General features: G+C 47.7%; 1 protein-coding gene and 1 non-coding gene across 6 annotated transcripts; one reads left to right on the top strand and one right to left on the bottom strand.

Annotated features, from left to right (window-relative positions):
• The first annotated feature begins 580 nt into the window (after positions 1 to 580).
• Positions 581 to 27,782, top strand: NEMP2 (nuclear envelope integral membrane protein 2). 5 transcript variants are annotated; one of them, XM_046018339.1, is made up of 9 exons: positions 581 to 2,598; positions 12,318 to 12,433; positions 16,955 to 17,186; positions 17,316 to 17,388; positions 18,679 to 18,772; positions 19,643 to 19,757; positions 21,819 to 22,044; positions 25,124 to 25,300; positions 25,921 to 27,782. In XM_046018339.1, the coding sequence occupies exons 2-9, from the start codon at positions 12,344 to 12,346 to the stop codon at positions 26,042 to 26,044; spliced, it is 1,131 nt and encodes a 376-aa protein (XP_045874295.1). In that variant the 5' UTR covers positions 581 to 2,598; positions 12,318 to 12,343; the 3' UTR covers positions 26,045 to 27,782. The 5 variants fall into 5 exon arrangements, with proteins under 5 accessions (XP_045874295.1, XP_045874292.1, XP_045874294.1 ...); XM_046018336.1 differs by having other exon boundaries at positions 581 to 3,079; XM_046018338.1 differs by having other exon boundaries at positions 581 to 3,079; positions 25,755 to 27,782.
• On the bottom strand, positions 10,639 to 10,775 carry LOC123951290. Its single transcript, XR_006820432.1, has one exon. It is a non-coding gene; the product is annotated as a small Cajal body-specific RNA 20 (non-coding RNA).
• Position 27,783: the final 1 nt, after the last annotated feature.

Genomic DNA, 27,783 nt, shown 5'->3' with positions numbered 1-27,783 from the left:
TCAAGTACACTGTTTTTTTCCCTCAGCTATATCCAATATTCTGCTAATGTCATTGAAGGAATTATTCATCTCTAATAATGTGCTTTTAATTTCTAGAATTTCCGTTTCACATTTTTAATAATATACAAGTCTCTACTGAAATTTTCTGTATATTCGCACGTTTTCTACCTTTTCCACTAGATCCTTTAACATATTAATCACAGCCCAAAATATGGGTCATTTTTGAATCTGGTTTTGTTGATTGCTTTAAGCTCTTAAACAATGGATTTTTTTTTTCTTTTCTGGTTTAGGTATCTTGTAATTTTTTATTGAATGATGGATGTCTTTGTAGAATAGTAAAAACCGAAGTAAAAAATATTTATACCAAGAAACGAGTATGCCTCTTCTGTCAGATTAGAAATGTAGGTGATTAAATCAATCTAGTCAGAAGGTGAGCTGAATTTGGGTTCTATTCTTATGGTAACAATAAATCCTTTGTTAAACCACATGAATTTTTTAAAAAAGATTTTATTTATTTGATAGAGAGAGCGAGTGCGAGCACAAGCAGGGAGGAGGGGCAGAGGGAGAGGGAGAAGCAGACTCCTCACTAAGCAGGGAGCTGGGGCCCAATGTCAGAACCCTGAGATCGTGACCTGAGCCGATGGCAGATGCTTAACCAACTGAGTCACCCAGGTGTACTGTACCACAGGATTTTAATTTTTCTGCTATTACCTTGTTCTTAGTGTAGAAACTGGGGTGCTGAAGTTTTTCTGAGTGTCCCTTAGCAGTTCTTGCATGCCTGGGTTCCAGAGGGATCTCTCCCCACTTTCTTCTTCCTCCTCCTAAGGCTGCTGTTGCTAGTGTTGGCTTGTGGTGGGCAAGAGGGTTCTCCCTTCTCCTGGTCAGCTTTGTTCTTAAGCCAGTCTTGCATACCTGAGCCTTAAAGGTGGGGCTTTTTCAGTATTTATTCCTCCTTTTACCACTGCTGACAAATGCTGCCTTGTTCTGTGGTATGCCTTCAATGAAAGAGGGTTTCCCAGAAGTTGCCAACCTCTACTCTGTGTCAGTTCAGTTCAGGCCCCCCAACCCCAGCGCTTCCTGCTGCTCCCCCCGGGGCAGAGAGTTTGCCCTTCTCTCTCTCCACAGAAGTTAAGAGTCTTCGCTAGGGCCCCGGGGTCGTAGTGTTTTATGCTCCTTCCCCAATAGCTTAAGGTCTTCATATCAGAGAAGGGTTTGGGGGAAGTTACGTGAGGTCTCACGATTGTCCCCCAGGGACAGAACTACCACCTTCCAAGATTCTTATCTCTGGAAAAAGATGTATTGCTCTCCTCTAGGGAGGAATGTGGTGTTTTGAGTTAGCTCCTGTACAGATACTCACGAAAGCTACACGAACAGCAATTTAAATATTAACTCATTACACTGCTGCCTGCCTCTTACCGGATGCTGCTGCAGGAACTCGTGTTTGTCTTTCGCGGAGTTACCTGTTTCTCTTAGCTACTTCCCGTCATGCATCCCAAATGAGGCGAAATCAAAACGAAAGTGGTTGGGGGGAAACGCTGTGGTGCAAGAGGCAAGGGCACACCCCACACTTGGGTCAAGAGCTCTGCGGTTTCCCTGGAGACAGTCTTCAGGGCCCACAAGGTGGAGGTTTGTTTGTAAAATTCATCCCCTTCAAGAATTCCTTACAAGGAGATCACGGAGCTCCCAAAGCCATCTGCGGGCGTCCACCCGGTGCCGGCGATTTGAGGACAATCGGTTAAACCTTACGCCGAAGCCAAGGAAAGTCCGGTTCGTGAGTCCTACTCACACCTTCGGGGAGAACGAAGCGGCGTTATTTTTAGAGGATGATTTCTGTCACCACTGGCTCCTCCGAGGCACCTGGGCAGACGACCGGAGTCCGAACAGAGGAGAGGAACTTCCGTTCTAGCCAATGTTTCATCCGAGACAGTGAGTTACATTAATGGCTTTTCAGGGCCTGAGGAAGATCTGTGCTTCAGAAACACAATATAGTTTCCTTAAGTCCGCAAGTTCTACGGCCGGTGCTCAGGCCGCTCAGAGTATTTTCTCCAGCTCCGCTGCGATGTCACTGGCACAGGAGGCTGCGTTGTCGGCTTCCGGGGCGCCGCGGAATGTCACTAAGTTGGGACCCTCACCTCACGCGGTTACAGAGCGTCTGCGCGAGGAGAACGTCCGCGATTGCCCCTCGGCAGCTGTCGGGCGAGCGGTATTGCTAGCGCCCGTGTCACGCCGCGCATCACGTCACCGCAACGTGCTTACAACGGTAAATCCGGACTTTCTGACCCGCTGCCCGTCGGACCCCCTTCCTGCGCCCTGGCCCGGTGGCAAGCGTCTTCCGGGTCCTCTCCGGCGGCAGCGGACTTCGGGCCTCAGCGCGAGGCACGTTCCAGCCTCTCCCCGCGGGGCGCCCCGGCGTCCTCGGGCAGCGAGCCCGCCCCTGCTGTCGTCTCACAACAACGGAAAATGAAACAAAGGGAAAATACACTCTTACTGGTAAAAAAGGGGGTTCCTCCAAGGTCTTCCCCTTCACAGAGCATCACTCAAGTCCGAGAATTCAGCCCTAAAACCCCGCAGGTCACGCGCGGGTCGAGGAAGTTTGAGGTAAAACCCACACTCAAGGGGCCTCGCCCCCCCGCCCCCACGCCCGGCGCCTCGCGCGGAGACTGCCGGGACCGCGGCGCGCCCGAGGGCCTCTGGGGCAGCGAGGTCCGGAAGCCCTGAGGCGGGGGCAGGGGCCAGGGGGCAGGGGGCGGGGGGCGGCTTCCGGGAGCCCCGCGGGCCTGCGCCGGCCGCGCCCCACCCCCGGCCGCGGGAGCTTCGCGCTGGCTGCCCCTCGGCCGCGGGAAGGCGGGGTCTCGGCCTTTCCCGCGTGCGGGTCCCACCGCCCCCTCGTCTCTCGGGCCTCGCGCCGTTTCCGCTGCCAACGGCCCAGCCCGCCCGCCGCGGCCCGCGCCACCGCCCTGGTCCCGAGGCGGGATGCGGCGGCCCCCGGGACGCTGGTGGCTGCTCCTGTGGCTGCCGCCGCTGTCCGCCCCGCCCGCAGGCGCCGAGCGCGGAGAGGAGGCGGCGGCCGCGCTCTCAGGTAACCGGGCGGCGGGCGCGGGCTCCCGGCTTCCGGCTCTCGCTCTCCCCGCGCCCCGCAGCTGCTGCGCCCGCGCCCGGCCTCGTCGTGGGGGGAAGGGGAGCCGGCGCGCGCTGCCTCGTTCCTCCGGGCTCACCCCGGGGCGCAGCCGGCCCCCGCGCCAGGCCCAGCGCCCTCCCCGCCTGCTGGGCCCCCTGGTGTCTCGGGCGGCACCTGGGCTTTTTTTTTTTTAAGATTTTGTTTACTTATTGGACAGAGAAACAGACCGAGATCACGAGCAGGCAGAGCGGGGGACGGGGGGCGGGGAGGAGGCCCCCGCCGAGCAGGGAGCCCGACGCGGGGCTCGATTCCGGGACCCTGAGACCATGACCTGAGCCACCCGGGCGCCCCGCACCGGCACGTTTTCCTGGTTTTAGCAGAAGCCGAACGGCGGGAGCTCCGAGTCTCGCGGGGTCCCCGTCGACTGAAGCGGCGCGGACGTGCGGTCGTTCGTGCGGCCCCGCAGCTGCCCGGCCCCGGCTGCCGTCCCCGCGGCCCCTGGAGGCGCGTGGCTCGCGGCGGAAACGTCCGTGTGTCTCCGGGGGCGGTTGCTGTGGCCCCGGGCCAAGCGGGCGACGGCTTCGGCTCCGGGGTGAGGCCGGGGCGCCTCCGCGGACGGGCACTGTGGCCTGGAGCGGGACCCGCGGCCGGTCCCGCGTGACCCGATACTGCGTGTCGCGCGGCGTCGCTGTGAGGTCAGCGCGCGGTGGGACGAGGGACAGTGACTGCTGGGGCGCCGCCGCGGTCCCTGCCGGGAGGGCTCCTGGGATCCCTCGCGGAGGGGCAGCGGCTGCTGGCAAGGCGCAGAGCATCGTCCCGCCCCTCCCCCACTCCTGCACAAAGTCCTTCAAAGGTTTCCTGGAGCTGTCCTCTGCCAGCTTCTCATCTCAGCGGCCACCTCTGTTTGCAGGGGGCAGCCAAGCCTGGTCTTGCAGGCTGGGCAGAGGACCTCCTCCGGCGAGGTCGGGGTTCTTTGTCCAAGGATGGAGACCACGGCTGGATTCTGCAGGAGCTGCCAATGCCTGGGACTCCTGCAGTGACTTCCACTTTGGGCGACTGCTCTGTACCCGTGGCCATCGAACACTCCGTTGTTGCGTGTTCACGAAGTGTCAGCAGTGTTAAAAGTGCTCTGAGTGCATTATCTTGTCCAATGCCTGTAATAGCCCTCTGAGAGCAAGTACCGTTAATACCCATTTTATAGATGGGGAAAGGCAGGCTTAGTAGTAAGAAATGTAACCATTCTACACGGATGAACAGATAAATCACAGATGTGTCTAAGACGGAGGGTTTCTGAGCATGGCAGCAGCCAGAAACTTCTAAGTAGCCCCGGATCGACATCAGAACCTTCACTTCTAGACTTTCCTTCCATGCCCCCACCCACTCATAGAATTACCTTAGTCCAGGCCCATAGTCTTTATGGACCCTCGTTTTCTCATCATACGATAAAGTTGTTCCATTGTGGAATGGTTTCCAGCATTTTCTTCACCTTTTTATTTCCTTCTGTGAACCCAGTATTTCTCATATTTGTTACAACATTTGGTGTTAACTATGACTTCTTCTATTTTGTTAGCCAGGGAGCTACATAAATGCATGTCAGAACTACTGTTCTACCCAAGACGGGCAGGAGGTACACTGAGTTGATAAAATTCTAGCCCAGAGCCAAGAGAAATGGTAACTTATGAAGCCTTATTGCAACTCTTGCCATTCCAGATACGCTTTATATGGGACAGGCTGTGGAGCATCCTGGATCCTGTGGTGTGCCAATGACACCACTTTGGAACCCTTGGACTAGACTAGGTCTAAGGAACATTGCTGCTGTAAAAGTGATTTTATGAACTGAGATCAAACAGCTGGGACTTCCTTTCAAATAGGGCCCATTTATAACATGAGAAGCTTGGACTAGATGATACTTTATTGTTGTAAAATTCTCTTGAATGCACACACAACCTTCCATAAAATAGAGAACATCCAGAGCCAGGCCAACTTTCTGTCACCCTGTTTGGAGGAAGGTCAGAAGCAAGTGACAGGAGAGGCAGGTAGTTGGCTGGCTGAAAGACCTTACTCATGGTTTGCAGCCCGGGTGGAGGACCCTTGAAACCATGTGTTGTCTTATGATGTAGTTCAGGCCACTGTGTTGAGTTCCCAGGCTTGAACTATGTAGTGATAGGCCGTTTGAAACCACAGCTTTCAAATTCATCTAAGGAGAAGAAAAATCAGCCCTTGAAGTTAAAATCACCCTGAAGGTGCTAATTTCAGATTCATTCTCTATGCACATTCTTGGAGAAACAAAAATCAAGATTTATAGTCAATTCTGGTTAAACTAGGATTAATAGAATAGAGAAGTTACCTTCTAACTTTGGTGCTCCATGCTAACTCCTTTGAAAATGTGAATCTACAAATAATACCCAGAAAAATCCTTCCTTTGAGCTTTTAGGAGCTAAGTTTTGTTGGCTTTCACTTTTTGTTTTTATTTTTTTCCCTCTTCTTGTCCCAAAAGAAAAGCAGTAATAGGCCACGTGGAGAAAATGGCTCTCTAATTTAACAAGTGCTTTTATTATTCTATTATAGTTTCATCTGAAGATATTTTCTTCCCATATGAGGGCCATATGAAGGTTAAATTTTTAGAAGGAACATTGCTGAAATATTTTTATGTTTGAAGTTGTTTAAGATCTGCTGAGATTTGAGAAGTGTTTGTGCTTTTTATTTTTGGCATATTCTATAAGTAGGCTCAAGTACTACCTGCCTTTTTCTGAAGTTTTGAGTATTTTTACCTTATGTATGACTAAATTCTTTAACTTAAATATGTCCTTTTACATTTAGAAAACTAATAAATGACAAAAGCTGTACAAAGTCGTAGTTTTAAATGTAATTTATTAAAGCAGGTGATAACCCATCTATGCCTTTTTTATTTAAGCTACATAGTCTTAAATTAGATTAATTGAATATTTATAAATTGAGTACTATTTAAAATGAACTAAGGAATGTCACTGGGTAAGGTCATCCTGACTCAAATCCTTTGGTAATGTAAATAATTATGCTTTGTCTTAGCATTCTGGGCACAACCGTCCAGAAAGTCAGAAGTCAGTTTTATTGCAGAATCAAGAGAACCTTTTGAGGACTGCAGGGAGTTACAGAAGGTGATGATCATGTCATAGCTGAGATGCAGCCTTGCTGGGAGTAGGCATAGGAAGGATGGCATTCCGGGCTGGCCCTGCAGATCTTTCTCTAGATCTGGAATCAGGTTTGAGGCAGTGAATACCTGGGTATTCTACCTTCTAGGGGTAGAAACATACTCAGCCTCAAGGGGAAGCAGTAGCTGTCCCTGGGCAGGTATTCTCATCTATCAAATGAATGGTTATTATTACATTTTTCTGAATCTCTAGAAATTCCCTGTTGTTTTCTAAATTGTATTGTGAGAGAATTTTGTTGGTATCATTGTGATATCTTTGGGTTTGCCTATATCTGCCTCTAGGAAGTTCCATCTTGACAGAATGAACCAGCAAAGACTGAGGCCCCGCGACTAAATGAATAAATGACTCCCGCAGACAGCAGGCAGCTTCCCAGACTTCGGGGCTTGAACGTCAGGCCTGGAGCAGCTGATAGGATTCAGATAAGCAGTCCAGCTGCTCCATCTTCTGTTCCCTCCCTCAGGTGGAGATGGAGGAAGTAGAAACTGAATAGTAAAATGTCTCTAGAGAAACAGTGGCGATGGTCACAGTCCCTGCTTTATGCTTAGCGCAGCTAGCCCATGGCTTAAGGTTTACACGAACTGACATGAAGCTGGATTTGTGGTTTCTTGTAGCTGTTTCTAGTTCCTTAGATGTTTAGGGGTTCATATGTGGACTGAATGAAGTTCATCTCTGAAGAGAGTTAGTAATAATGAGGGTAGCCAGAGGACACCATGAAATGCTAATACCGTCTGTTATGTCTCATGCGTTGTGTAAATTTGACATCAGCTTCACCTCAAAAGCCAGAGGCCACTCTGGAGAGTTCCAGGGGAACACTTCACAACATGCCTTTAGTAGTGTTTCCGTGGGTATCCACACCAGAGCAACCTAACTCCGTCTGTACTTTGCTTAATCCTGTAGAGGCCCGAGGAGAAATTCAGAGCAAGTTACTTTCGTCTAACTGGGAGGTTCCTTATGCAGGATACACTGATGTACCGTATATGAGTAAAACAAAACCAAGCTTCTTGTTTCTTGCTCCTCTCTGTTCTTCTCTATCCGGGGAGGATAAAGAAGGTCCCTAGCCCAAGGGATCGTAAGGATTACAGCTTTCAACCCTGTAGTTAAGGCATATTGATGATGCGGTGGGGTGAGGGGGAGATGTTGCCTGTGGGTTCCGTAGGTGGGATGTGACCCAGGCTGGATGGGGTGTCTGATTACATCAGGTTGCTTCAAGGGGAAGGCCAGAGTGCACCTCCTTTGATGGTGCTGACTGGTACCGGGCAGCCTTGTACAAAGATTGGCCAGGCTTTTATTGTCTCTGCCATGCATGCCCAAATGACCCACCAACACTCTCAAATTATAACCTACATACAAAAGGCAGATATTTAAAGGCTGGGGATCCGGTAATGAACATGCTGTCCCTAACTTTATGGAGAGACAGAGTATAAACTAATAATAGTATGAGGAAAAAATAAAGCAGAGTGAGAAGAAAGTGGGTGAAAGGGGTCAAAGTGTGCCATTTTAGACAGTGGGGTCTGGAAGGCCTTCCTGAGAAGGTGACGTTTGGCAAACCTCAAGTATCAGGAGAAGCAAGCTCTGCCAAAAGCTGGGGAGAGCAGATTGCAGGTCAAGGACTCAGCAAGTAGGAAAACTGGGGGCAGGAGTGTCTCAGCATCTTGAGCACGGGAGGGCTGGTATGGCCTAGCAGCTGAGAGAAGGGAGAAGAGGAGAGAATGTCAGAGGTACTAGGTCCTTGGAAGGGAGGGTGGGTTTTGTTATGGTTGCAGCCGGAAGTCATTGGTTTTCAGCAGGTGAATGATGTGCTCTGACGGCTGTTGCTCAACGATCTGTATGCCGATTGGCGAATGGGTCGCAGGGGAGCATCACAGGGGTGATGCTGGAAGCAGGGAAACCAGGCTTTTACAGTCATCCAAGTGCAAGGAGACTGGCTTGGATGACGGAGAAGCATTTACTTCTAAATTCAAATTACTGCACTGTATTACACCATCTTGCTCTGAAGAGTTACAGATGTCACATGATTTAGGAGATGGTCTTAGGACCAAGTGGAAAAAAACTCATTGGAGGGCAGTGTTTGTTTGCAAAGTTCAGGTCCCAGAAAGAGGCTATTCCCTCCAACAGCTAACAAGAGGAGTAGTTCCCGGTTCTTACGGGGCTGATTCCTTGAAGCAGTAGGGCCCACCGGGAGAGGCAATGCAGGCAGCAGCCCTGGAGCCGCCCTAAAGAAAAGCGCCTGGCATTGGGCACAAGTGTGGTATTAGGAGAAAGCCTGGGGAGAGCTGGCTGCAAGTCCGTGTTCGAACAGTGCTCTGGGGCTGCTGAGGTCTGGACCTGAGGCGTCCGCACCCTCCCCTGTTCTGTTGGAACGCACTCCCTTTCCAACAACAGGCAGGGATTCCCCTCTTTTATTGAGGACCCCCGGTGTTGTTTTCAACTCTTGCCATCTGGTTTAGCCCTGTTCTGCCCGGAGACACCACAGGAGACCCTGCAGAGGCACAACGAGGGACACCAGAAGGCCAGTCCACAGCCCTCCTTCCAGTCCTACCTCCGCTTCCGCTAGCTGGAGGCTTGCAATGTGCTTTCGCTGCTCAGGGGCCCTCGGGTGGCCAGGAGGCCCTCTCCCCTGCGTAGGCTGTGGCCAGGAGTCCCTTGCATCTCAGATATACCCGAGAATTCGCCTCAGCGTGGGGTGCTTTGTGTTGGTCACACTGGTTCTGCATTCTCCTTTTGGTCTTGTTTATAAACAGGCCGTGCCGGGGGATGCGTTTTTAATTTTTTGTATCCTCTATGCAGCAGAGCGCCTCTGAGCCTGCCTTCACGTGCCTCTTTGAGACCTGTCTCTTAGACTCTTGTGTTTGCATCTCAGACTCTCAAACTCAGCAAATGTGTTCGTATACTTAAAAACATATGCATTTCCTCACCATGTTAAGATAAAGATTAAATGACTTGACAGTGTCCCAATGGAAAATACTGGATTCTCTTGTGACCCTCGTGGGGTCACATGGGTGGGCACCTTCTGCGTCTTCTCCCCGAGTCTGTCTGCACTTTCTCCAGCAGAATGCTTAGGACGCTTCTAGCAGGCCGGGAACCTGTGTGGGCTCATTCAGTATTATTCCTGAAGTGGACGAAATTGTGACTAGTGACTACTCTGCCCTTCCTCAGCTTCGCTGTAGCGCGTTGCGCTGGCACGTCCCTTGAAGGAGGTGGGGGATGGGCACGAGGTCCCTTTCCCTGTGTGCCCGCAGCGTGCGTTTTCTGTTTGCTGTTGACAGAGCCGGTGGTGCCGCTTCTCCTGGATCCAGGAGAATTTAGGATTTTCGTCTCAGTTCACTTTGTTTGTTTTCCCCGCAGAAAGTGGCTTATTGCTTTTAGAACAAAATCTGATGCTTTCAGAACTTTTGTTAGTGAAGAAAAACAACTTGAAAACGTCTCTAAAACATGATTTTGTCAGCTGATGGAAGTAGGCTCTTCAGCATAGAACATTTCCCACTTGCAACTGTGAGGCCAGAGCCGTCAGACTGGAGAAAGCGAACCCTTAGAACTGGAGCTTTTTGGGGCGCCTGGGTGGCTCAGTGGGTTAAAGCCTCTGCCTTCGGCTCAGGTCATGATCTCAGGGTCCTGGGATCGAGCCCCACATTAGGCTCTGCTCCGTGGGGAGCCTCCTTCCCCCTCTCTCTCTGCCTGCCTCTCTGCCTACTTGTGATCTCTCTCTCTGTCAAATAAATAAATAAAATCTTTAAGAAAAAAAGAACTGGGGCTTTTGTGCTTGTGGCTGCTGTACTGAGAGTCGGGTCCGACCTCCTTGCCCAGATGCCTGCAGGGCCCCTCCTCTGGCACCCGCTCCCGCGCTCCCTCATCACCTGCACCTCACAGTCCCGTAGGGGATCTCCCGTAGGAGACGCGACTCTAAGTGGATGGATGGAACGGCCTGGCTGGTACCCAGCTAATCCAGGCAGGGAGGAATGAGTTCGGTGGCCTCAGATGCCCCTTCCACAGCCGAATTCCTCACTTTTGGACACTCTGTCCTCCCCAGTGATATGTCCTGGGGCCAAAGCCATTGTTCGTGGGAGAGCAGGAGGTGAGCGGCCGGCTCCCTCGCAGGCATCTCTGCGGTAGACGACTACCCGTTTAGGTGCGTTTGTTAGGTGTTGCCTGTGGGTCAGGCCAGGCGCCAAGCTACTTTGGGGGCTACACAGGCCAGGATCGGCTTGTGAGAACCCGGCACTATCCAAGGAGAGCTCGAGGGCCCAGGGCCCGGTGCTGCCACTTGAGACCCTAGTCTGGCTGGGGGGTCAGCACGCCTGGTGTAGACCAAGTGGGGCTCCCAGTAAGCACAGAGGTCTGAGGCAGGAAAACAAGCCTGCCAGCTTGTGGCAGCCCTGACCGTGATCCCCAAGGACAGATCTTGGCCTCCAACCCTGACTGAGGAGTAAAAGGCATCTCACCTCATTTTAAATTCTGATACAGAGGCAGCCACAGAATAAAATGAACCCATTACTTAATAATTTTCTTGTGCTATTTACCCTCTCTAATGAAGCACCTGTCTCTCCTCCTCTGTATATTATGGCATATGGTGTTGTGTTGGACCTCATTTGGATGTCACATATAGTACACAAATGCACGTATGTTTACACACACACACACACACACACACACACACACGTATCTACTTCTGCGTCCAGATTTCTCCTGTGCTGCAGACCCGGCCATCTTCACATAGTCCCACAACCAGGACTCAGTGAGATCCCAGATTGGACTCCTCCCCCTTTCCCTGCACAAGCTTGTATCTTCTCCCGTGTTCCTTATCGGCGTGAAGGGCCCTGCCATCTCTCCACTTAACAGAACTTTCCTCTCTTGTGCTCCCTTATCCAGTGACTCTCCAGAGCCTGTTGGTCCCGGTCATAAGTGATCGTTCATCTGTTCGTTCTCCCTCCTACCCAGCTCTGTCCTTGCTGAGGTTGCCGCAGTAACCTCCTCGGTGGTAGTTCTGCTTTCAGTCTTCTTCACCTCTAAAACTGCAGTTGCTTAGAGAATGCTTTTTCTAAAACACAACTGGGTGCCTGTTGTTCCCCTGGTAAAACTGGTGATTCTCTGTTTGTCGTTCCCTCCCCTGCTTAGTGTCTGGAAGCAGACGTCTGTGGGCTGTATCACCGGGGCTTCCTTAAAGGCCCTTTCGTTCCCATTGCGTTTGGCCAGTGAGAGGCCCTGCTAGGAGGGCAGGAGATGGGCTGACGTAGTGCTACCTTCGTCCCACCATCCCGCATTCTGGCAGGGACTGCATCCCATTAGAGTGTCCTCCTGGCTTGAGTAGCTCTAGTAACATCAAGCCCTACCTTTGCCATTTCAGGCCCAGGGATGTTACAGGCTTCCTGCTGCTGTTGATATCTAGGAAGTTCCCAGGGCCTCAGTTCACGGTGTTAGTGCCTTAACTCTGCCCCGGCCTCCTGAACTCTTCCCTAAAACCCTCTGCAGCGTCCGCAGTTTCCTGCTGCGACTTTGACGCTTACCTAAAAGGCTTCAGTGCTCTGCATTCAACGCACAGTCTGTGCTCCTTGAAGTGGTGGCCACTGCTTGCTTCTCTCTGCAGATGTTGGAAGGCCTTCATGTACTCCCCGTACGCCGTCCTCAGTGAATGAATGAACCGCTTCTGTGATTTCCCTCATCTCTGACCTGTCTTCTCTGGCTCGCTGCCTCCGACTCCCCCTTCAGTGCTCTCTCACATTTCCCCCTTTCTAGGAAGCTGCCCCCAATTCTTGCCCTCTGCTCCAAGACCGAAGTACCTGTTCTCTGTGTTCCTACAGTACCTTCCATATATCGTAAGAGAATTGACACGGGACTATAATTTTTTTGTCTCTCTCCTGTGGGCTGGAAAGATTGAGGGACTGTAACTACCATGTAGAAAAATCCATTGGTTAGAGAATGTAAAAACAGCATTATTCTTGTGAAGAAAAAGAAAAAAAAGATTCTGGGAAATAAAATATTTTAGGAAGTATGTTCTCTTTTCCATCTCTCAGTTATAAGGTGTAAAGCTCTGAAGGAAATGGATTTTATTAAAACATCTGCCTCGGACTGTTACTGCTACAATCGAAATTCCCAAATGGAGTGGAAATATATGTGGTCGACTATGCAGGTAAGAGCCTACATTTAAATCATGTCTTAGGAACTGAGAATTAAAATGTTCTAGTTCAAGAATAAAAAATAGCTTTTGTATGGCATAGAACAGTGTATCAGTACAAAAGGTGACTCGGGAATCACATGGAGTGACCCAAGGGAAAGGGGCATGTGGAAAGGAACATTAACTCTTCATGCTTTATATCCGCCCTTCTCCAAACCATTCCAAAGAAATACGGTATCCAAGTGAGCACAGTGTGCTCGCTGTTCAGGCACAACTCAAGACAACACCCTCTCTCCTACTTTCCAAAATAATTTCTATCCCAAGCCCTTCTCTGATCCCAGGTATGGCCAAGATAATAGTTAATCTCAGTAGCCTAGTACTTCCCTTCATTCAGCACCGAACATATTTATATTAAGCACTCGCTGAGTGCCAGGACTATTACTGGCTCTTAGGATACATCAGTATCGTAGGATCCTAAAACAGATCCCTTTTCCTACGATTTTTAGGCTCCTAGGGGTAGGAGGTAGAGAAGAAAATTATAACACGAGTAAGTGCTATGAAAACAAAATGCAGAGTAAGGGAGGTGGGGAGTAAGTTGCAGTATAAAAAGAGTGGTCAGGGTGGTTCGTGTTGAGAAGGTGATATTTGAGAAAGATGTTAATGAAGTTCGTGAGTTACCAACGTACTATACGAAGAGAGCATATTCCAGGCTGAGGGAAAAGATAAGACAGCGTATCAGAAGGCACATGGTGTTGATTTGTGCCATTACTGATGATACACACCACTTTGATCACCTGGTGAAGGTCTCTGGAAATTTACAATTTTGCCACTATAAAGTGACCATTTTGCCCTTTTAATAAATGAGTGTTTTGAGGAGGTAATTTGAAACTATGTAGATATCCTTTTCCTCATCAGATTTTCAATTCCTAGTTTTATCCATTGATGATCCTTGCATGAATCAGTTATCATCATGATGTTTTTCAAATGGTCATTTTCTGACTCCACGATTCTTTCCACATCCGTCAGCGCTCTTCAGTAAGGAAGGGGTTTCCTCCTGCAGTCTGTATCCACACGGTGTCAGGATTGCCCCTTCATCCAGCGGATTACAGTCTGTTACCTCATTATTTGCTCTGACGCTCACATCGTCCTAGAATCGGCCAGTAAGAGCACCTTGAAAGTAGCTCCTGTGTCCTTTTACTTTGTGCCTGTCATGTGAGCATCTTCTGGTAAACAAGATGTTCCAGGCTTAGCTTGTAGTTTCTAAAGCCCAACTCTGGGATCATACACTTTTTTCAAGGAGCATTCAGCATTGAGTGTATTTATTAGCGCTGGGATACCGTTGTCATATGTGTACACACAGGAACATATACACCCATACACCTGTGCACGCATCTATTTCTGTCTCTCCGTCTGCTGAAAAACATGAGTTCTGCTTTCTTCCATACTGCTGGGTTCATTCTCATCTCCTTGCCATATTTGTAACTTTTTTCTCTGATGGACGGAAACTGGTTTTCATTATTCTCAATATATTGATTTATTTGTCTAATGCTAGAATAGTAATTTATTTGTCAGTATTTGTTTAGAGTGTGTTTTACCTCGTGTTGAGAGTGTATAGTTTACATACTGTGCTCCAGAATCACTTAGGTTAATTCATCCCACACACCTCCTTTAATATGATTATATTATTCATTTGAAATATATTGTTTTATTTGTTGCCATTTCCATTTGAAATATATTTGTTTTTATTGTTTTCAGGTTTTTTCCCTATCTTAGTTGATCTTACTAACATTTATTCGTAGGGATGGAATTAATATGGTTTTAAATTGCTACTCTGTGCAGAAGTATTCTCAGAGAAGCGTCACTCCCCCTCATTCCTCTACCCAGTCTACCTCGCCCTTGTGGGTAGCAGTCTCACTAGCTTCTGTATGTTTCTTGTGTTTCTGTCTGTAAAAGTAAGCCATGGTGCGTGTTTATAGACAGTGCTAAGGAGTGAGTTTAGCTGGAGGACCAGCAGCTGAGCCTGAGTCAGTCTTACATGTAGGGAGGAGGAAGGAGCCAGCAGAGGAGAGAGAGAAGGAGCACTGCACGAGGAAGGTGTTACAAGGAGAAGGGACTGATCAACAGTGCTAAGTGCTGTTCGTGGATCAAATGTGGTGACTGAGAATGAATTGGCTGTAACAACATGGAGGCTGCTGGTGACCCTGTCAGGGACAGCCTTTTGGGCATGAAACACTCCATGACTGAAGAGGGTTAAAGAGAGAGTGGGAGGGAAAGAACTGAAGACTGCAGGTATGGGCAACTTTGATTGCATTGGGAAGCAAGGGGATAGTTGGAGGGGAAAGTAAGTGGAGTCAATGGAAGGCTTCCCTCCCCCTCAATGGGAAAAGTATCAACATGTTTGTATGCTCATCGTGATGTAGGAAAGATGTTAAAGTTTGAAGACAGTGGCAAAGAAAGAATTCTTGAGACATCTTTGGTGCAAAAGGTGATTTCATTAAAGCTGGGGACAGGACCCATGGGCAGAAAGAGCTACACTGGGGTCACAAGGAGCGGCCCATTATATACTCTTTAAGTTGGGAGGGGATTAGGGACAGCGTAAGTCTCTGAGGAATTTTGGAAGCAAGGTTTCCAGAACCTTGAGGGCGCTAGCTGTTGTTGGGAAAAAGTCATTTATTACTGCCTTATAAAACCTTAGTTATCAGACCCTTCCGATGTGTATTGGTGGGTCAGATGCTTGGGGGATGTTTGCTGACATGTATCTTGGAGAGAGAGAGATAAAGGAAGTTTCCAAAGGAATTTTTGTGTGTAAAGTAGACTTACAGGATCCTGGGTGTTGGGCTAAGATTGCCTTTTGCCCTTAGCAAAGTATTAACATCCAGGCATCTGAGTTTCTAGAGGAATGTCATTCTGCCTGTTTCAAGGGCTTAACCAGTGGGCTACAGGTAGTAAGGAAATTTAATTTTTCTTTTGTCCTTGTTTCCCACATCAGTAGGATGGTCCAATAGAAAGGGCAGGACTATTGGTAGGATGTCCTTGAGTAGACAAAGGATACTCTAAAGGATACTTTAGAATCTCCTTTAACTCTCCTCTGTAGCAGAAAGTTCCTCCCCACAGGCAGGAAGCAGAGCACGTCCCTGCAGGTACTTGCTGCTGCTTGGGTAATGGGACGGGAGCCTGTTGACTTCGTGCTCTTCGATTTTCAGCCAAGAGTGAGGATGAGGAGGTGTTGGTGTTGAGAAGGAAAAGCTACGACATCTTTGTTGAAGAGAGTAGAGAGCAGATAGGACTGTGTGGTGTGATCATCTGTAGCTTTACGTCCCAGGTTCACACTCGGGCTTGAAGTCAGACTGCTGGGTGTTTATCTGGTGCCGTTTGGTGGTACAAATCCGAGCGTGAAATGGGTGGAGAGTTGGATTTTGCAGGCGGGGCTGACAAAGCAAGAGCGATGCAAAGGAGCCGGGTCCGTGCGAGGGAATGATTTATGATTTATGATTGACCTGGAATTTAACTGGAAAGGAAGGGGTGAGGAGCAGGGGGGAAATGCTTGATCTGTGGTGAGGTCAAAGGCTTCCTGGGGTCAAGGTCCTGCCAGGGGCTTACTGGAAAGGTAGGAGTTGGTGCTCAGCCAGTGGGATGCATAAAACAACCTGTAGAGGGCCGGTAGTTTGGTAATGACAGGGTCCAGGGTGTGGCCGTGGGAGTGAGGAGCTGAGGCCTGGCAGAGGCCAAGAGTACAAGAGGGGAGGAGTTCAAGATGCAGAGAGTCAGCACACAGGAAGGAGTTTGGTGTGTGTATTATGTGCATTGAATCCCCGAGAAGTATGACAGGAAATAGAGAGCAGTAGTGAGCCAGGAGCTGAAGTCCAAGAGAAAGGAGGGTAGGTAGCGGGTCACATCACCTAACGCTGGAGATTCAGAGCTGGTGATCTCCCTGTCCTTTTCCGGCTCACCTTACCCTTGGACAAAGAAGAGTATGAGTAGGGAGGGACAGACGGAGGCAGCGGCACAATTGTCATTTAATGATCACTGGCTGATTGTCAGTGTCTGCTTGGTGCTCGAGCGGGTGCTTTGTTGGGAGACTTGACTAGGACCCGTGGTGGGATTCTTCTTCAGGAGGCCTGGAGGGAGAGAAGCCTAGTCACACATGCGCAGCAGCTGACCCAGAAGAAGTGCTTTTCCTCAAACGCGGTGCGCCGTGTGGAGATAGAAACCCCTTCTAAAGCAGCTAGTTTGCCACCCGTTGCTTTCTGCCGTCCTTTTCACGTGCCCCTCGGCCGCAGCAACTTGCTGGAAGAGGGAGTTAAATCACCTGCAACCCAGGGGAAGAAACGTCCACCTCACAAAGTCTCTGTGCTCCAGTGTGTTCGAACTCACGGATCTGTAGGTCCATCGCTAGGATCCCCGGAATTGTGTACATCCGACTGTCCGTTCTTTACTCCGCTAGCTCGGGCTCTCTCCGTTCCTCTGCTCATGGTTTTGAGGAGCTTATGAGAAGGAGCCTATGTGTTTATGGATTTGTTTGTTCTTATTGTATAGGTGAAGATTACCAGTTCAGGCCTGCTCAGTATTGTATATATCACAGAAAGACATAATTGTCAATATCCAGAAACCATTCTATCTTTTATCAAATGTATGATTCATAATTTTTGGACACCAAAGGAGTCTAATGAAATAACCATAATCATCAATCCGTATGGAGAGACCGTGTGCTTCTCTGTGAAACCTGTCGGGAAGATATTTGTCTATACAATTAGTGTGACTCGAAACAGTAAGTCTCTTTTCTGATATTCTGGACTTCGTTTTTCTGGAGTGACATTCCAATAAATTGAGTTTTCTCTTCTTTCTAACTACATTGACGCATAACCTTTGTCATGTGTGTCTGTCTTTTTTACTCCAGTTGTGGATTTCAAACTCTTCCTTGTGTTTGTGGCAGGCGTTTTCCTCTTCTTTTATGCAAAGACGTTGAGTCAGTAAGTATCCATTTTACTTTCTTAATTTTGTCCATTATCCTTTATCCTTTTAAAAAGAGGAGAGCACAATTTTGACCCCATGCTAAATATTTCCACACTAGCTTGTAGTTCCTGCTGTGGTTTTACAAACAATAGGTCTGAAGATAGTGCTTGAAAGGCCTTTAAAAACTGAGTAACAGCACACGGGATATGTATGTGTATATTTTGGAGTGCTTTTACATGCATTATTTTGTGTTATGTATTAATATACATTTAAAAATCTGATCCTCTTAACAATCACGTCAGCTCTGTATTGTTGTTCTCATTTTTTTAAAAAAGATTTTATTTATTTATTTGACAGACAGAGATCACAAGTAGGCAGAAAGGCAGGCAGAGAGAGAGGAGGAAGCTGGCTCCCTGCAGAGCAGAGAGCCCGATGCGGGGCTTGATCCCAGGACCCCGGGATCATGACCTGAGCTGAAGGCAGAGGCCCCAACCCACTGAGCCACGCAGGCGCCACTGTTGTTCTCATTTTATAGATGAGAAGGCCAACATTCACCATCACATGACAGCTCTTGCTAGGGCTGAGATTACTACTCGGGTTTTCTGATGCCAGATGCCTTGCTCTCTCTATTAGAGTCAAGCTGCCTCCAAGATTTGTGGCTCTGATACAGAAGTTGAATTTAACAAGTGTCTGACCCTTGGAGAAACATACCCTGATATTTTGTGTATTACCACTTCTCTCATGGAAAAAGAAGTCTTTTTCCAATAATATTTTACTTCTTAGCCTGCTCTTCTCAATAGTGTTCATCTTTCTCGTAGTATAATTAAGTGCGTTTAATGTAATCCACAGCCTTTAGAACCCAATGTCGGTTAACCCAGAGAGACTAGGCTGCAAGCCTGAGTCCTCCAGCTGGCAGATGCTCACTTGGGGATGGTCTTTCATTTGTTGGTGCCTTTGTTTTCTTCTCTGCGAAGTTCAGACCTGGCTAGCCACTTCACTGGGCTGGTGCGAATGCACGCACAGCGCACAGACCAGCGTCTGCTACATGGGAGGTGCTCAGTAATGCTTGCATCAGATTCTAAACATAGAAGGTAACTCAGACATTTTGTTTTGAGTTAGTGGCACGCTATGTACCATAAATTTCAAGTACAGACTTCATCTTTTAAGAGTATAGGATATAATTAAAGGTACCATCTGAGTTTTTCTTGTTAGTATTCTTTATGGCTGCTGTCATCAGGTTAAACATGGTTTTAATAGTGAAAGTCCTGCTTCACATTTAAATGGCTTTTATCTGCTTGTCTTGACAGAAGTCCTATTTTCTATTACTCTTCTGGGACCGTGCTAGGTGTTCTAATGACATTGGTCTTTGTCCTGCTGCTGGTGAAAAGGTTTATTCCTAAGGTAGGCATACTGTGTATAAATGAATAGAAGAGGGAAACCATGATCTCATAGACATGAAAAATTGATCAAATTTAATTCACATTGACTGTGACAGTTCCTAATTGAAACTGTGTTTCTACATTGTATAAACTGACTTGAAAAGGTATCTTTTTTTCTAGAGTTTCCATTTGTATTTGTTACTATATATATATAATATATATATTTGTTACTATATATATATATATATATATATATATATATATACACACCATAAAGTAAGTATTAATTTTGGTGATAATTTTTTTGAGACCTTTTTACTTTTAGGTAATAAATTTCTCTTACGAGTGGCAGGGGGCTGACCTATGCTGAGTAGAAATCTGTCTTGTCTTAGCAGAGCTGAGGAAGGCCATGATGCTGAACCGTCAAGGCCTTGAATAGCTGCATTGCTATATGTGGGGATTTCTTCATTATTATTAGTTCCCAGAACACCTTTCATGAAAGAATGCTTTGCACTTAGTTGAGGATAAATAGTAGTTCATGACGATAACGTTGCAGATACTCTCTTCAAAGCTTGTAACACCGGCATCATTTCGAGATAAATTTCTTCTTTAAAATAGTGCTTTTCCAGTGTCCTGAGGATCCTGTGGAAATGCAGACTCTGACTCGTAGTCTGCCATGGGGCCTGAGAGTCTGTGTTCCCGCAGGCTTCCGGGTTGTGCTGATGCTGCCGGTTCATGGACCATAACTTCAACAAGACTCTAGCGAGTATCTTGAATTGATATCAGTGCAATTTGATGTAGAAGTTTCTAATAGAAAGGGTTGATTTGTTTACTCCTATTTTTGTGAGAGTGAATGAACCAAAAACTGTCATTTATTTTCTTCCGCACACAGTACAGCACCTTTTGGGCTCTAATGGTCGGTTGTTGGTTTGCTTCAGTTTACGCTGTGTGCGGATGGATGGAGGACCTCAAGTGGCTATGGCATGAGAACAGAGTATATGTATTAAGTAGGTAATTTTTTGAAAATATGTTCTATTGTTGGTAAAGCGGAAAAGTACAACTGGAGTCCTTCTTTGGAAATACGTTTCTTTCCAGAGTCTAAATTTTCCTTTTGAACTAAGGAGAAGTGCTGTTAAAAGTATTTTTAAATTTTATTCCCACAGTTGATGATTTCAGTTCAATAGATCTTATTTTAGACTGTTTTTTTTTTTCCCTATGACATCTTTCTTAGTTTTCTGTATTAATGATCAAAAGAGCAAAAAAAAAAAAATGTTTCTCTCTTTTGATTGCTTATACGCCATTGAATTGTGGTTAAGCTCTAGCCAGATCTAACTTGTAATGAAAAAATTTCTCTGAAATGTGGCTCTTTCCTTTTCTTAATGTATTCAGCATGAAAGGTGAGAAATTCTAAATATAAATGACTAATGAAAACTTGAATTTTCAGAAACAGAGAGGCTATTAGGAAACCACTTGTTTTTATTTCATGTAACCAAAACCAAACAGCTTTTTAAAATTATATTTGTTCTACTTGGGAAATCATGAAGAATGGGAGGATCAGTTTTCTCCTAACCCCTTAGCACCAAATTTTTCACATAAGTCCACCCACCCAAAAATAAAAGCAATCAATTTTTTGTTTTACTTGAATATTTTGTCTTTAACTAATGCTCCTTTTTTTGATAAATGAATAAATAAATCTTAAAAAATACTTTATTTGAGAGAGAAAGAGTATGTGTGGGGGTGTGGGGAGATGGGCAGAGGCAGGAGAAAAATCCTTAAGCAGACTCTGAGCATGTAGCTGGCCAGAGGACTCAGCTGTGGGATTCCATCCCAGGACCCCAAGATCACGTCCTGAGTCAAAATCAAGAGTCACCCTCTTAAACAACTGAGTCACCCAGGAGTTCCTATGATAAAGTTTGTTTGTTTGTATATATATATAACTAGCCTGTATTCTTTTTCCTTTCTTTTTTTTTTTTTTAAGATTTTATTTATATATTTATTTATTTGACAGAGATCACAAGTAGGCAGAGAGGCTGGCAGAGAGAGAGGGGGAAGCAGGCTCCCCACTGAGCAGAGAGCCCGATGTGGGTTTGATCCTGGAACCCTGGGATCATGACCTGAGCTGAAGGCAGAAGCCTAACCCACTGAGCCACCCAGGCACCCCCCCCCCATGATAAAGTATTTTTAAAGTAAATTATAGATATCATGGTATGTTCCCCTGACTACTTCAGTAAGCATCTCTAAAAAACAAGAGCATTTTCCTCTGTAGTTAAATAACAATTAAATTTAAAAAATAATAATTACATAAATTACTCAGGTCATGTTTAGATTTCCTAAGCGTCCTTGATGGTTGTATAAGGGGAGATATAGTCCAGAACCATATTTTGATCTGCAATGTCTCATAAGTCTTTTTAAATTGGTAAAATTCCTTTTCTCATCGTAGTGATATGCTGACAAGACCAATCTACTTGTCTTAGAGTGTCCCACTTTCTGGATTTCTCTCATTACTCCTCTGTGGTGTAATGTAACTTGCTCCTCTCTCCCCTTACTGAACTGGAAAGTCGATCTTGAGGCTTGCTTAGGTATGAGTGAAACACATAGTGGGATACACGAGAAATGCACGTTTCACGTCGGATCCCAGCAGGAGATGCGGACTGTCCATTGTCCCACCATTGCTAGTGCAGAAGCTGAGCACTGCAGTGGGGGGTGCAGTGGGGTCCCTCCGTTACAAAATCGTACTTTCCCTTTTTAACTAGAAAGTAAAAATAAAAAATAGCGTTTGTAGCCAGCTGCAACGTACGCTGAGGCTTAAATCCTAACCAGAGCAACCGTGAGAACATTGGTCCATGGAGGCCTCTGGACTAAGAAGCAGATACATATCGTAGTAATTTATGGTTGCATATCCTTAAGTGTTACAAAAGGCAGTGTCACACGGAAGGAGTAACCATCCCTCTATGTTTTTCAGTCTTACTTCTTCAGAAAAAGAAATTCTTAGCTTAAGTAAGGCTCTGCCAGGGTTTTTCATACAGCTTTTCAAGTTCAGCTTTTCAAGTTCTTCTGCTTTTTTACAGGCTATGTCCTAATGGTGGGATTTGTCAGCTTTGCTGTTTGTTACAAACACGGGCCCCTTGTCGACGAAAGGAGCGTAAATCTCCTGGCGTGGACACTGCGGCTCCTCGCCCTGCTCCTGATCTACTGCGGGGCCACCGTGCCCCAGTGCTCTTACGCAGTCATGGTCCTCATCCTGTCCTCCAGGAGTCTGCGCTACCCCCTGAGAGCCTTCAGTTATGTGAGGTGGTGCGTATCTTTTTTGCCTTGTAAATTGGACATCTTGAGCTCTGGTTTTATTTATTGTTTTGGTAAGTTTCTTGCTCGTGTTGTATTTTGTCTCATGATTAACTGTATTTCATCTGGGGATTTGAGAGAGGAGGAGACTAGAGAACGTAGCGTCAAATCCCATCTCCATCTCTCGTCTTCATTAGTCTTTCAGGGAACTGTCCCCAGTTACTAGGTAATCACAGCTCACCCAGAATTCACTAAAATCAGTGGCAAAATTACTTGCACCCTGGGTTGCCTAAAATTTGTACTTTCATTCTACATTTCCTTTCATTAGGGTCCAAGATTGCTTTAAAGGTATTTGTTGTGCTTATAAAATAGAGCTAGAAAAATGATTGAAAAGTATTATTTATGCTTAGGACTTTTTCTTTTAAGTTTTAAGCTAAGGCTTAAGCCCTTTAAAAATACAGAAAGAGCGACGAGGGAACTTCCATTGCCACAGCTGTATTATGTCTGTCCTTAGTCATCGAGTCCAAACACCTGTTTTGAGTCGGTGCACAAACAGAGGGACAGTTTCTCCCCCTGAGGTGTGCTCGTTGAGACAGCAGCTTACAGTTCTTGTCTTTGAAGTGTTAAGACATACCTGATCAGGGACTACGGCACATAGAGAGGGTTCCCGGGAGTGCCTGAAGAAGAAATTACTAGGTTGAATCTTCAGGAATTAAAACAGCGAGGGGAGTAAATGTGGAAAGGACTTCCCTGACAGGGAGATGGCCCGGTCTGGTAGCATCATGAGGCTGCGAGCGCCGTGGGCATCGGCCACGCTGTGGAGGCATCACAGGCCGAGCTAAGGAGTCTCGTCTGGGTCTGAGGTAGTGGAGGCCGGAAGCCATCGTGCATTTCAGTCAGCGCTCTCTGCCTGCTGCCTAGACCAGAGTCATGAATCCAGTGGCTTTGGGCTGGAACCGAGGGGGCGATGCTGAGCGGGGGTAGGCGGTGGGGCGCTCCCGAGGACTGTGGGACATTCTGCAGCGCAGCCTCCTCAGAAAGGGGCAGTCACTACTCAGCTTGAGCTGACTGTTGCCATGGAGGAGTACGGGCCCTGCCGCGCCAGATCTTCTGTTTTTTGTTTTTTAGAAAAGCTGGGAATATGGATTTGAATGTGAATTCTTATGTTTAAATGTTGGCAACTAATCTGGAAGTAAAAATACATTCAGCAGTCAGGATCAAAGCGGAGACCGTGAACCTCCCTGGGTGGCAGGACGTGGCCCAGCTGCCTTCTGGGTGTGTGTGTAACCAGGAGGCCCCGAGGCAGTGACATCACAGCCGCGCATGCGAGAGGTGGTGAGGGCCTAGAGTCAGGCAGTGAGGGAGTTAATAAATATTCATGAGGCAAACCTAGCCGAGAGGAGACTCCGGTAAGTGGTAGTTTATGGATCTGGGACTGCATATGTAACCGTGACACATGTAACCGTGTCACCGTGTCATACATGCCAGCGACAGGACAGGGCCCTTGTGTAGAGGATGTTGGCAAGGCTGAAAGGCAGCAGGGCCGGGTCGGAGGAGCCGCTGCTGGCTGCTGCTCCTGGTCCTGCCTCAGAGGCTGACAGTGACTGGGATTACCAGAGGTCCCTCTGCTAGGAGGAGGCTGGCCAGTCCACGTTTTCCAGGCCTCCAGCTCTTTGCTGGCTTGTGGCTTGAGGAACCCAAGAGAGAATTTGGGCCTCTTTCCCCTCAAACATCCAGTTGCCACGCCAAGTGTGAAGTGTGTTCTGTTCCCTGCATGACGGTCCTTCTGCGCACTTGCACGCTCTGTTAACGCGAACCTAATACGACGTTCTGTAACTTTCTTAGCTTCTCATTTTGCCAGTGAATAAAGATGTGAAGAACAACGGGATAAAACAGGGTTAGTTACGGGGTAACTAACAGAGCAGAGAGATAATACCTTGATTTGTACGGTAGTTTAGTTTTACAAAGAGCTGTTTGAATATGCCCGAGTGTGGGGTCGCTACGCTCTCAGGCATCCTTGTTGAACTCTCACTAGAGGCCACTCGCTGTGGTAAGCGCTTTACACAGAATACCTCATTTCATGCCCCCGGTGACCTGTGAGGTCGACGTTACTGCTTTCACTGTGTTCATATGCGTGAAGTGAGGCTCAGAGCGGCTAAGGACTTGCTTCCGTCCACACGGCAGATAAACCTCAAAGCCAGAATCGTGCCCTCGTCTGCTCAGACGCCAGAGGTTTTCCCCGAGGGAGACCGGACTGGTATTCAGAAAAGGAGAAGGAGATAATGTCCGTCGTGCCCCGATCTGACCCTTCACCACCACACAGTCTTTAAAAGTTTAAAGGTTTTTCAGGTCCCAGCCCTCAAGAGAGTATCTTTAAACCACCGCCTGGTAATTCCCACACTCCTCTAGATTCGGGACTCTGGTTACATCAAATTTTAAACCACCCAAGACTGTTTTTAAAATCTCATTGTTAAACGTAACATGGGTGTTAAAACGTTATCAGCGTTGCCGTTTTTATGAGATTCTTCCCTTTAGGACTTTCGCGATGGGAAAGGAAATTGCGGGCACGAGCCCCGCAGCAAAGGGCAGGGGAGGAGTTACTCCAAAGGGCGCGCGTGGGGGGTCCTGGGCGGTGTTTCTTCCTCGTCTGTGGCCGTGGTCGGGATCTGCAGCACTCGGTGGAGGCGGTGCCCCACGGAGCCGCCCTCCTTCCGGTCTGTCTTAGGGTCGCGGGTTCCCCGGTCTCCTTACAAGGAAGGGCGTCTCCGGGAGGGAGCGGACCGAGCCAGACTTCCATGTCTGACTGCGCAGGTAGAAGTCACGGAGATGAGAAATAGGGTTAGTAGGTCTGTCAGAAATGGAGCCTCGAAGTGCTGGACACACGGTTCGGGCGGTCCAGGGGCCGGGAGCGTCCGGCGAGGCCCAGCGGGGCGAGCTGTGCGCCAGGTGGCGGGAGGAGCCCTGAGCCTCGGCGTCGCAGCAGGGAAGCCGAGCGCCGCCGTCCCTTTCTAGACACGCGTTTTCGCAGATCTTCGGGGAGTGGGCGGTCAGCTGTGACCCCGACTCCAGCAACCGGGGCCGCGTGTTGCAGGACGCCGGAGCGGTGGCGGGCGGCCGAGCGGCGGGCGCTCAGGCTCCTCAGCGAGGACGAGTACCGCGAGCAGGCGGACGCCGAGACCAGCGGCGCCCTGGAGGAGCTGCGGCGCGCCTGTCGCAGGCCGGACTTCCCGGCGTGGGTGGTGGTCTCCAGACTGCAGGCCCCCGACAGGTGAGGCCCGCCGCGGGGTGCAGGGAGCGTGCGGGCGCCGCAGACCCGGAGCAGACGTGCGGGTGGCGGCGAGGCTCGGCTTTCCCTTCGGTGCCCGGTCGCCTCCCGCTGCCAGTGTCCGGACCGACTCGGAGCGGGCGGGTGGGAGAGGGAAGGGCGGACGGATCACGTCCATGGGGGGTCCCGGTCTGGAAGACCATTTTCAAAGTTTAACAGGAGACACCGCTTTGCCCCAACATCTTTTTCCTTACTGCTTCCCCTTCTTCGTAGCCCCATGCAAACCACAGTGCCCTGGACTGAGCGTTGAGAGGGCAAAGTATGCATGTGCTACAATAACTGAATAATGAAATCGTAAGAAAGAGGGAAGGAATGCGCAAACGGGAGGGGTATGCTCGGCAGCAGTCAGTGCCCGTAAGTGTGCCTGCTTCTCTGTCCTTCCCCTGAATTTCTCTAGAAGGATCACGTAAGCCGCTGCCATTTTCACATCCGGTGTATAACTGCCGTTCTCTGTGGACAAAGTCAGATTTCATTAAGGAGGATAAATAGCAAGAGAACATGTTATCTTCCACATAAACCTTTCTGTGATGACATTGACCTTACTTAAAACAAATACTTGTCAGATTTGCAGACTTTGTTCTGGGAGGAAGCCACTTGTCACCTGAAGAAGTGAGTTTGCACGAAGAGCAGTACGGGCTCGGGGGCGCCTTCTTGGAGGAGCAGCTGTTTAACCTGAGGACTGCCTGACGGCCGCCTGGGCGTCAACTCCGTTCTGGACGAGGAAATGGGTTAAGGGCCAGGATCCTATTAACGTTGGGCAGAGCTGTTCTAGGGAACAGTGGCAAAAGTATCTACTACAGGAAGGAGTCCTACTGGAAAGGAAGACTGAACTCTATCGAAGATAACTTTTCATTCCTGGTGAGTTCTGATACTTACTGGGCTATAGGTGGCCATCAGGATTCTGGGAGAGTCGTTACCACTTTCCCTGAATGAAGACTGTCATCAGGAACAGGGGACTCATGTTGATCTTCAAGGAGCCACTGATCATGAACATCTGCCCCGTCAACACCAGGACATTATATCTTCTCTTAACCTTCAGAACCCGCGTCAGAAGACTGGCTTGTTCTTCCAACATGCTGTCTGTAAAAGACCAGAGACCTGTGGCGTGCTGGACCAGTGTTCTCCAGAGAATGATCCATAGGATGCTAGTAAGTGCTAGTCAGTAAAGATTCTGAGGTCATCTAAGATTGATACAAAGTTGAACAAACATGCTGCAGGATTTCTCAGAGCCTTTAGTACTGCTGATGCACGATGTGAATCTCCTCAAGAGAAGTTGTGTGTAGCAGTTTCTGACTTAATTTGACCACAGATCGCTTTTTCATGAGATTAATATTCCTATGAGCAGTTTGGAAAATGCTAATGATGGCAGGATTGAGGTTTGAGGAGGTTAAATAACTTGTCCAAAACCATTTAGAGGCGGCACTGGGACTAGAACTGCAGCCCTAGTGTTTCCTGCAACTTAGGGTTAAGAAGAGGCCTTCAGAGGTGAGCCTAGGGACCATTTCCCTAGAGCCTTGGGTCTTACCATATTGGTAACTTTTTAAAAATTTTTAAATAATGGACAGCTATTTGATAACTATGATAGAGAAACATTTCTTAAGATTATATTTTAAAGCTTGATAAGGTTTTTATAGACATGTAAAAATTAGAAACGAGAATTATTTTCTGTAGTTTTTTGTATGTTGAAATTGAAGACATTTAACTTCCTGTGACATTTTGAGCTGACTGGTCCATTTTTTTTTTAATTCAGTTATATATATTTGTAACAGTTTCCTACAAAACAGATCTGTGATCTTTCTTCACAGAACACATCTTTTTTTCTTGATTCTCCAGAGTGAAATGAGGGACTGTGAACTTGAACCCTGGGGTGAGAAGGCCAACATGTAAGAGGCGGGAAATGCTGTGAGCAGGGCAAAACAATGCAGGGTTAGGACGGGCTAAACTGGTTAACTTTAAGAACAAACATGGGCTTTTTTTGCTGTGACAGGTTCTTAAAGAATAGAGGCATAAAGAATGAGGACTCCCCTTTTACTAAAAGAAGCATTTCAGAGGAAGGGCGTAGGGAGAATTTGAAGCTGCTTTCCTGAGCCACCGTTCTGCAGAGTGTTTCTAAATTGTTGAGTAAGAGCATGGCTCCCATTTGGAACTTCTAGGTTCATTTTCAATGATATTTCCTCTTTGAAACAGTGTGTCAGTGTTTTAACAAGTTTCTCTTTGGCCAGGTACCTTTCAATATTGGAGCTTTGCAATTTTTTGTGAAATGCACTACATTCAATCTGTGCTTTCAGAGACTGATTTCAAATACCAAAGAATCTTCCATTCAATTTATGATGATTGTGATGCTGTTTTATAAGTACAAATGGTTCTATGTCATTTTTGTTATAATCTGACTTTTTTACAATTAAATTTATTCCTGATATAAATGT

The sequence above is a fragment of the Meles meles genome, chromosome 9, assembly GCF_922984935.1.
Source record: "Meles meles chromosome 9, mMelMel3.1 paternal haplotype, whole genome shotgun sequence".
NCBI lineage: Eukaryota > Metazoa > Chordata > Mammalia > Carnivora > Mustelidae > Meles > Meles meles.
Note: the sequence above shows the minus strand (reverse complement) of the source record. Positions and strands in the feature narration are given on the sequence as shown.